This window comes from Artibeus jamaicensis, unplaced genomic scaffold, assembly GCF_021234435.1.
Source record: "Artibeus jamaicensis isolate MK-2021 breed Jamaican fruit bat unplaced genomic scaffold, CSHL_Jam_final contig_64, whole genome shotgun sequence".
NCBI classification, from domain to species: domain Eukaryota; kingdom Metazoa; phylum Chordata; class Mammalia; order Chiroptera; family Phyllostomidae; genus Artibeus; species Artibeus jamaicensis.
Window position 1 is genome coordinate 16,248,626 of NW_026521911.1, and position 10,774 is coordinate 16,259,399.

The following is a 10,774-nucleotide window of genomic DNA, read 5'->3' on the forward strand; positions in this document are numbered from 1 at the left end:
TAACTATGAAGAGCAAGAAATAATCAAAACATTTTTGATGAAATGGGTCAGACTGAGAAGCTTCTACTTGCTATAGAGGTCAATTCTGGGTCAATACTTTATACATATTAACCCTTTCTGTAATCTGATGCTCACAGCCTCCTAACTTATTCTTGTTTACTAATCCTCTTGACTCCACATCTAAGCTTGTGATCATCTAAGCCTGGCTTTTCCTGATAATAGATTTAATTCTATCTTAAATTTGTGGCTGAATTTCAAGAAGAATAGAAGTCTTAACCCTACGTATTTTCACTAATTCTCATAAACCTCTTTGTGGCTTGGCTTTATGTTCTTATTCCTTTTATTTTCTTCCACACACACACTCACCCTTAGGGGAGGGCAGTGAAAATTAATTATTAATATTGAGCTTAGTGTTTCAAAGGACCTTTAAGTTAGTTATAGTAAGAGTTTTTTGTACTCATTGAAAACATTTTTCCCAGTATGCTGTTTTTCATTTGTGTATGTTCACTTGGTGATTTTCCAATTTTTATGTTTAGAAGGACATCTACAATTATCAAACCACACCCTCATTTTCTTCTGATTTTACAATTCAAATTTAATGGTTTATTTCATCTAGAGTTTATGTGGGCATTTGAATATATATTGGATTGAATATAAATTAAATCTAAATTATATGTTTAAATATAAATATTGATTTGATGAAATGTGTTTTTTGGAATAAACATAAATGAAATTTAAATACTTTGAAAATTTTACAATTTATTTTTTTTATTTGAAAAAATAAATTGTACTGGTGACCCTTTTGTCTGCAGCACGATGCCCAGTACACTGAGCCACACCAGTCAGGGCAGATTCCATGGTTTTGTATCATCCACTTATAAAAGATGTGATTAGAATCTCTTCATGAATTATAGAAATGTGAGTTTTGAGCCCAATCATATTATTAAGTATTTCAGAAGAAGACAGGCTGAAAGTATTTTCCCATAACCTCTGAATAGAGAATCACAGAAAATAAACAAAAAAGGTGTTGAAGTACTAATCCATCATGTCCCAGTACTTTTTGAGTAGTGGTTTCACAGGTAGTAATTTCTGGTGGGTGGTGAGAATGGGAAAAGGGTCAGACACCAGTACCCTGGTTTTAATGTTTGTTATTGAAGTAACATAAATCCTTGTACTGGAGACAAAATCTTCTCTTACAAGCATATTCCATCACATTTTTGTTATTTCTACTCACCTGCATATTTAGACTCCAAATAGTAATGCACTTAGACATTTCTAAATATCAGTGACTATTTTCTTCTTATTTCTAGAGGCAGAGTTTCTCAGTCTTGCTGTGTGTGTGTGAGTGCAAAGGGCAGTAACTAAAGACACAGGAAATAAAATTAAGAGCTGGCTGCTCTCATGGAGGTCATTATCTTTTATGGTTTCCCAAGGCAGAGATAACAAATTGCCACACACCGGGTAGCTCTAAACAACAGAAATGTATCTCCCATAGTTCTAGAGGCTAGAAGTCTGATACGAAGGAAGGGCAGAGCACGTTCCCCCCAAATGCTCTGGTGGAGGACCCTTTCTTGCTTCCTTCATCTGCTGGCTGCTGGCATCCCTCACCTGTGGCAGCTTGACTGCAATCTTGGCTTTTCTCTCTGCAAGGACTCCTTCCAGTTCCTCCCTGTCTCAAATCTGTATTGCCATTCTCATCTAAGGCCACTAGTCATTCACTGCACATAGGAACAACAACAAATCTTGGATGATCTGAAATTCAGTTGCAAAGTTAATTCAAACCTACAAAGTCCTAATGTCCCAGTAATGTCATATTCATCACAGGTAAAGGAAGTTACGACTTGGAGATAATTTGCTTTTTGTGGAGAAAGAATAATTTACTTCCGTGCATGCTCCAATGAAAGTAAGAAAGTTCTTCTGAAATTCCAAATATCCAGGAGTTTTTTTTTCTGAAAAGAAAAAGAAAACGTTTATTCCTCATATGTTACCTACAGTACTCTCATCTATTCTCTGATAAATGCATTGCAAGACACTCGGGGGAATCCTGAAATCTTCATTACAAACAACCCCTCTATTACTAGGTTTCTCCCATACTGAGATACTTATGATAAAGTCTAAACTACTTCTCTACTGAGGGATCATTATTAAGTAACATGAGCTTCAACACAAACACTTCAATATTACCACGGTCAATCTGATATCCAAGATGGCTACTAAATGGCTAACAAGCCAGAAGGAACTCAAGATGGATGCTCTGCATGAGTCATGTCTCCCAAACTACAGAAGTGGCAGTATTGTATTCTATCAGAACAGTATGTGGCACTCATCATGGCATGTTTCTTTTTGCCTGTGTCTCCCATCATTGCCCCCAGCAGGGAGACTGTCAAAGATTAAGCACTTGAGGGGAACAAACCTGTCAAGATGACAGAAATTATAAAACGTAATGCAATTCTGCAGGTAGGAACCCACTTCATGAGATGGTAACAGTTTATTGGACTCCGTCCGAAGACTATGAGAACACTAGTTATCAGGTCCATTCAAGGCATTGAGAACACTGCTTCGCTTGGCTACCCAGACACCTGGGTGAGGAAGCCAGACTGCCTGCACTTACCTTACCCATACCAGTAGTATATGACAGTGCCCACTTGGAACATTCAACCATGTTAGAATATTATCTCTTAATGTTTTACCAATTTCATAGTATAATAATATCTTAGGTGGTTCAGAGTATAGTTTGCTTACATGTCTTTTCTCATTAAATCCATTTATGTTAGTTTTCATGTAATAGTCTAGTGAACAGGGCATATATGTGTATATGAGTTAGGGCAGGTGAAGAGGTAAGAGGAGCAGGCAGGACTCTGGCTCCAGAAAAGCTGGAGAGCCAGCTTCTCGGCCTCAAGCATTGAAGACACATTCTAAAAAGCTCTAATAAAACTCAATACCTGTGGGCATGCATTCTGGGAACTTGAGTGGCTGGGTGCTGTGGGCGATTGGGGTGTGGTCCCAGAAGCCAGGGGCACAGTCAGGCCAGGAGTGGAGCAAGAGCAGGGGGTCTGGGCTGCATGCTGTCCTCCTTTCCCCTGGACTGATGGGCTGTGTGTACACGTGGTGGCTCCAGGGTGAGGGCTGCCTAACCAGGGCTGGGAGAGCTGGACTTGCCCTTGGCCCTGCCCTGCCTGTGCTTTAGCTGCCAACGACACCAGGGGAATAATCAGGGCACCAGGTGATATTTTGACTGTGGGCATTGTAAACCCTGAGCTGGTTGGTGGGTCTCCCAGTGACAGGGTAGGGGTAGGGCTGGGGGATGTGAGGAGGGGGCTGTAGCCTTGTGGGTTGCACAGGAAAAAGTCTATGTGAGTTATTTTAAGGTATGTGGTATGTATCTGGTGGTATATTTTTATAAAAACAGCTTTTCCTTCTTGCAGGTCCTCATTCTCATTACCAAAACTATTGCATGGTATTGAAAAAGAGACGTTTCCTTAAAAAGCCCACAAGCCACTTATTTCCATTGAGAAACATGACGAATTTAGACCTCCAGAAATTTCTCTGTACAAACTTTGGCTGTGTCTTTGTATATGAATCAGTTGAAAAATCCAAAATTAATTCATTATTACATACTGCATTATAACCCAACTATTAAACCATTTTTCTCATTTAGAGAATCTTGATAATATGCTATCATTGGGCAATTCATATCAGAAGTTACTTGTTAAAAACTCAGTAATAAAATTTTTAAATGGAGGGCGAAAATCTATTTTTTGAAAATTGATGAAGCCCAATACTCTAAAAAAAACAAAGTCATCATTTCGGTCATAATATCCTGATTGCCAAATTGGGTTTCACCAAATTGCTTGCACCAAATCACATGAGTTTTAGAGCATATCTTCCTTAACTCTCTGAATGCAGAACTAAACTCTCTGAATCCTAGTCAGTCACATTTTTATCTCGAATGCCACCTTCTTCTCTAAAGACTGGGGGAAAGGTTGACTGGGATTGACACAGTTTAAATAGCCATCCTGTAGCTGAGAGAATTTCAGGTTCTAGACCATAGGAAAAGACCAAAATTAGTACTTAAGGAAGAACTTATACTGAAATAGCATGTTGAAACAAAGTCAGATGTGGGAGCTGGAATAGAATTAGAGTGTGGAGACATTTTCAACAACATTGACAAGAAATTCCGAGGACCTTTGGCCCTCTGTATGGTGTGAAAAATCAATGCCTAGGATGGACCAACAACAAGGGATTGGGGTGGGGTTTAAAGAGCGTGTTTTCTGAGATAACACTGAAGGGATTAATCTAATCCCTGACCCTGGTCTGTTCTCCAGGTTTTCAACACTGGGGAAACCTGATTGGGGCGGAGCTTCCATGGTCCCTTGATAAGCTCCCTTCAAAAGCCAGGTTCATTCTGCTGGGAGGCCTTCCTGGATGGCTTGTCTGTTCACAGCTCAGAAGGTGGCAAATGCCTCTCTTGTATTGAGAGCCCAGACGACACAGAATCCTTGACCCCATAAGCATCAGTGAGCAGAATTCCACAATCATCAGGTGAGCACACACTTTCATGTAGATGAGTTAGTTCTTCTTTCCTTAAAAAATAACAATGATAATTTAACTATGGGCTGGCTTAAGACTTTCCTATGAAAATGTAATTTGCCTAGTTAAATTCAAATGACAGCATTACTTTAGATTCCTCTTTAGCTATAAAGTTTTAATGTTGTTGTTTTGACGTTTACTTTTGCATAATGCATTGTTTTAACATTTTATGTTCCTTGTCTGTACAAACTGTGATACCTAGAGGAAAAGTTCTAGATTTTGTGTAGTTTCTTATTTAGGCTTAAAACCTGAAACTTAATTGGACAACCTTGTTGTGGAATGGTAAAAGTGACAGACGATTACATTGGGGTTGAAGAAAAGGGCTCACTTCAGGTGACTGAAACTGAGGAAAACAACATGGTAGAGAAGAGTGAGACTACTGTAGGTGATTGTGTGCAGTGAGAAGAGAAATTGCTGGTGTAAATTCCTTGTATGCTAAGTGTTGTCTAGGAAGTTTTTCAGGCTTCTCTTCTGGAACTAGAATTTCTAGGACAGAGACAGAGGTATTTTTAAGAATTTTAAAGCATATTGGCAAACTACCTTTCATTAATCTATAACATATTGTTTTGAAACCCTTCAAGGTCAGGCTGGTTCATGGAATTCACAAAGACAAAGTAATACTCATGCAGCCATTGGAATGTCTGGCCTGCCTTTCTTCACTCGGGGGCAAGCCAAGCACGCTACAAGCTGTTCCTTTTTCTGCACTTCTCTGTGTGGCACGGGTGGGTGGCCCTTGTGACCCAGCGTGGCACCCATCACAGCAGGAGTTTTTTGCCCATGTCTCCCATCATCGCCCCAGCAGTGAGACCCTGAAAGTTTAAATAATTGAGGGGGACAAAGCTGGCAAGATGACAGACATGATAGAATGTAAAATAAAGTAATTCTGCACATGCGAGTCCAGTTCATGTGATGGTAACAGTTTATTGGACTCGGTCTGAAGGCTTTGAGAACACTGGTTATCAGGTCCATTCAAGGCTATGGGAACACTGCTTCTCTCAGCTGCCCAGACACCTGGGTGAGGAAGCCGGACTGCCTCCACTTACCTTACCCATACCGATAGTACATGACAGTGCCCAATTCGTAATTTCAGCCATATGAGAATATTATTTCTTAATGTTTTACCAATTTCATAGTTTAACAATGATATAGCTTAGGTGCTTCAGAGTATAGTTTCTTATGTGTCTTATTTCATTAAAACTATTTATGTTAGTTTTCATGTCACTGTTCGACGAACAGGGCATATGTTGTATGTGGGATTTAGCTCAGGTGAATACTTAACAGAAGCGGGCAGGGCTCCCCCTCCAAGAGAGTGGGAGAGTGAGCTTCTTGGCCTCCAGCATTGAAGGCACGTTCTGAAGAGCTCTAACAAAACACAAGGCCTGTGGGCATGCATTCTAGGAACTGAGTGGCTGGGTGCTGTGGGCGATGGCGCTGTGGTCCCAGAAGCCAGGGGCAGAGACAGGCCAGGAGTGGAGCAGGAGCTGGGGGTCTGGGCTGCATGCTGTCGTCCATCCCCCATAGACTGACAGGCTGTTTAGGCAAGTGGTGGTTCTGGGGTAAGGGCTGCCTAACTAGGCTTGGGAGGCCAGGCCTCGCCCTTGGCCCTGCCCTGCCTGTGCTTTACCTGCCAAGGACACCAGGGGAATTGTCAGGGAACCAGGTGACGTTTTGACTGTGGGCATTGTAAACCCTGAGCTGTTTGGTGGGGTCCCAGTGACAGGGAAGGGGTAGGGCTAGGGAATGTGAGGATGGGGCTTTAGCCTTGTGGGTTGCACAGGAAAAAGTCTATGTGAGTTATTTTAAGGTATGTGGTATGTATTTGGCAGTATATTTTTATAAAAACAGATTTTCCTTCTTGTAGTGCCTCATTCTCATTACCAAAACTATTGCATGGTATTGAAAAAGAGACGTTTATTTAAACAGCCCACACCAGCAAAATATTCCCATTGAGAAACAGGAGGAGTTTACTCCTCCAGAAATTTCTCTGACAAACTTTGGCAGTGTCTATGTATATGAATCAGTTGAAAAATCCAAAATTAATTCATATTTTCATACTGCATTATAAACCAAGTGTTAAAACTTTTTATTCATATAGAGTGTCTTGATAATATGTTATCATTGGGCAATTCACATAAGAAACTCAGTAATAAAATCTTTCCAAATTACTTGTTGGAAATTCAGTAATAAAATTCTTAAATGGAGGGGGAGAATAGATTTTTCGAAAAATCGATGAAGCCTGATACTGTAAAAAAACAAAATCATCATTTCAGTCATGATATCCTGATTGCCAGCTTGGATTTCACCAAATTGCTTGCACCAAATCACACGTGTTTTCGTCCATATCTCAGCTCTCTAAACACAGAACTAAACATAGTCACACTTTTATCTAGAGTGCTACCTTCTCCTCTAAAGATAGGGGAGAAATTGACCGGGATTGAAACAGTTTAAATAGCCTTTCTGCTGCTGAGAGACTTTTAGGATCTAATCCATAGGAAAAGACTGAAATTAGTCCTTAAGAGAAGGATTTATATTCAAATACCACACTGAAATAAAGTCAAATGTGGGAGTGGGAATGGAAGTAGAGTGTGGGGATATTTTCACCAATATTGGCCACAAACTCCAATGACATTTTGCCAGGTGCATGGTGTGAAAAGTCAATGCCTGGGTTGGACCAACAACAAGTGATGGGGGTGGGGTTTAAAGAGTTTGTTTCCTGAGACTTCGCTGAAGGCATTAATCTAATCACTGATGTCATGGTCTGTCCTCCAGGGTTTCAACACTGTGGAAACCTGATTGGGGCGGAGCTTCCATGGTCCCTTGATAAGCTCCCTTCAAAAGCCAGGTTCATTCTGCTGGGAGGCCTTCCTGGATGGCTTGACTGTTCACAGCTCAGAAGGTGGCAACTGCCTCTCTTGTATTGAGAGCCCGGACGACATAGAATCCTTGACCCCATGAGCATCAGTGAGCAGAATTCCACAATCATCAGGTGAGCACACACTTTCATGTAGATGACTTAGTCCTTCTTTCCTTAAAAAATAGAAATGATAATTTAACTATGGGCTGGCTTAAGACTTTCCTATGAAAATGTAATTTGCCTAGTTAAATTCAAATGACAGCATTACTTTAGTTTATTCTTAAGCTATAAAGTTTTAATGTTCTTGTTTTGACATTTAGTTTTGCATAATATATTGTTTTAACATTTTATGCAAAAGCCCCCCCTCCTCATCTGTACAAATTGTGATACCTAGAGGGATTGTTCTAGATTTTGTGTAGTTTCTTATCTCGGCTTGAGACCTAAAACTAAATTGGAAAACCTGGTTGTGATTGGTAAGTGACAGATGATTAATAATGAAGAACAGCTAATCTAATAAAACTGTAGATATTCCATAATTTTTATATGGTTATTGACCTTAGATGGGAGAAGCAAAATGGTTCTGTAGATATTCCTTTCCACTACAAATAATGTAAAAATTAATCATTTACTGCAGGTTTTAAATTCATTCATAAAATATATCAGTCTGGTGTGCATGTCTTCTTAGCTTCTTTCATGTTATTTCCAGCCCATAACTCCTGCACAGGCATCTGATTGTACTTAGAAGGTTGCGACACTAAAGGCACTAGAGATTAATAAGCCTTTCTTTTCCCAACATTTCTCTTTCCTTTTTAATTTTTGATCTTCTTCCCCAGAGCACTTTTCTTTTTTTTTAATTTTTATTTACTTATTTTTCAAGTACAGTTTTCTGTTTATTTCTCCCATTCCAGCCCACCGCTCCCCCATGCACCCTACCTCCCTCCCATTTCTACTCCCCTTAGATATTGTCCCTGTGTTCTTTATACATGTTCCTCTAAATCCCTCCCATTTTTCCCTTTAAATTCCCTCCCCCTCTCCCCTCTGCTCACTGTCCCCTGTTCTCTATTGCAGTGTATTTGTTTTTATTTTGCTTGCTTGTCTGTCCTGTTCTTTAGCTTCCTCTTAAAGGTGAGATCATATGGTATTTGTCTTTCAACCCCTGGCTTGTTTCACTCAGCATAATGATTTCCAGTTCCATCCATGTTTTCGCAAAGGGTAGTAATTCCTTCTTTCTCTCTGCTGCATAGAATTCCATTGTGTATACGTACCACAATTTTTTTATCCATACATTTACTGATGGGCATTTAGGTTGCTTCCAGTTCTTGGCAATTATAAATTGTGCTGCTATGAACATTGTGGTGCATATGTTCTTTGAAATTGATGTTTTGAGGTTCTTAGGATATGATCCTAGCAGTGGAATTGCTGGATCAAAAGACAGGTTGATTTTTATTTTTTCATACCTTGAGCACTGAGTAGAAAGTTGTCATTGTATTTAAGAGAGGCTCTGATGAGATTTGGCAAAAGAAGGGTAGAATGAATGGTGACAAGATGATTTTGAAAAGTGACAGTCTAGTATATGATAGATAAACAAAATTTCACTTTATATGTAAGCAATTTTTCATTTATTTTGTTTAGGCAAGTCAATTATATAAAGGACAAATCTCAGTGGGTTCTGATTGTCTCATTTATTTCTTCTCTTTCTCCTCAGATATATAGCACCACACTTTGCAAAACTTCTTAAATAGCTCAACTGCTAAGTCCTAAGAGTGAAGATATTTGAGCTTCTGCTGTGGTGTCTATATAACTTTGTAAGGGACTCAAAGTCCTAGAAATGGCATCGACTAATGGCCAAGACCAATGGCCCAAAGAAGACATTGAGATGTTACTACACCTTGTAGAGAAGAATCTCCCACCCAATGACAGTCGCACATTCAAAATGACCCAGTCAAAGGTGGACTGGGGAAAAGTGGCTTTTAAAAATTATTCTGCAGAAATGTGCAAGCTCAAGTGGTTAGAAATTTCCAGTCAAACAAGAAGGTTTCGTACTTTGACAGAAATAGTTCAGGACACTAAGGAACATTTAAAAACTTTTTACCAAAAGAAAAAGCTCAAGAACCATCCCCACTTGCCCAAGAGACCCCTGACTGCTTACTTCCGCTTTTTCACGGAGAAGAGGGCCCAGTACTCCCAAATGCACCCTGAGATGAACAACCAGGAGCTGACCAAGGTTCTGTCTAAGAAATACAAGGAACTCCCAGAACAAATGAAGCTGAAATACATTCAAGATTTCCAAAAAGAGAAAGAGGAGTTTGAGGAGAAAATGGCTCAGTTTAGGAAGGACCACCCTGATCTAATGCAGAACTCTGACACTTCTGTTGTCCCTAAAAGGAGGAGCTCAACCAAAGTCCAAAAGACGTTTCAGGAAAATGTAGAACCAGTGAAATCTCCCCCAGTAAACAATTTTTCTGAGAAGGTAAAATTCCATGGAGAGCCCAAGAAGCCCCCAATGAACGAATACCACAAGTTCCACCAGGATTTGTGGTCAAGTAGGGAGCTGCAAGACCTGCCCATGAGGGAGCGCATGGTGGAGATTGGCAGACGCTGGCAGCGTGTCCCGCTGAGCCAGAAGCAGCATTACAAGAAGCAGGCAGAGGAGCTGCAGAAACAGTACAAGGTGGACCTGGACCACTGGCTCAGCAGTCTGTCCCCTGAAGAATATGCTGCTTACAGAGAGAGATCCTATGCTAAGCGTAAGAACATGAACATGACTGGAGGCCCGGACCCCAAGATCATGAGGAAAGAAGTGCTCTGTCCCTGAGCCAGGGCTCTGCAAGGAAGGCTTGCACAGGAGCAGGGGATGCAGGCTCCAGAGAGAGGGTCAGCAAGGACTTGAGGGGGCCGTTCTCATGTCTCCCAGAGATCAGAAGAAAATAAGGAAGATGGGGAAAAGGCAGAAAGCAGTAGCTGCTCAGACTCCAGCAGCGGGGATGAAGATGAAGACTGTGAGGACAGCAGCTGCAGCTCATCTTTCTCAGGGTCCACCTCTGACTCAGACTCCAACTGAGCTTTGTTCATTCCCAAAATGTTGGGACACAGAGCTTCACCCCAAAAATCCATGACTTCTGCAATAAAAGAAGGGCTGCTCTTCTTTTCCCTTTCATTTCTTTGCTTGTTCCTTCATCCCCCTACCCATCCTCAGTAAAGGATAGAACACATTGGGGACTATGAAATTTGGGAGAGTACTCTTAATATCAGGCCCATAAACCTGGAGGAGAGGGTCCTGCTGGGAGAAGAAATATCAGTTATGCACATGTATTGGGTCCCCCTACACCA

At 40.7% G+C, this 10,774-nt stretch overlaps 1 protein-coding gene across 1 annotated transcript; it reads left to right on the plus strand.

The window, feature by feature from the left end:
- The first annotated feature begins 9,272 nt into the window (after window positions 1–9,272).
- Window positions 9,273–10,259, plus strand: LOC128628240 (upstream-binding factor 1-like protein 1). Its single transcript, XM_053670723.1, has one exon. It carries the CDS (start codon window positions 9,273–9,275, stop codon window positions 10,257–10,259), a length of 987 nt encoding a protein of 328 aa, XP_053526698.1.
- Window positions 10,260–10,774: the final 515 nt, after the last annotated feature.

Coding starts and splice junctions, on each gene's coding strand:
- LOC128628240 (XM_053670723.1), top strand. CDS start 9,273: ATGGCATCGACTAATGGCCAAGACCAATGGCCCAAAGAAGACATTGAG.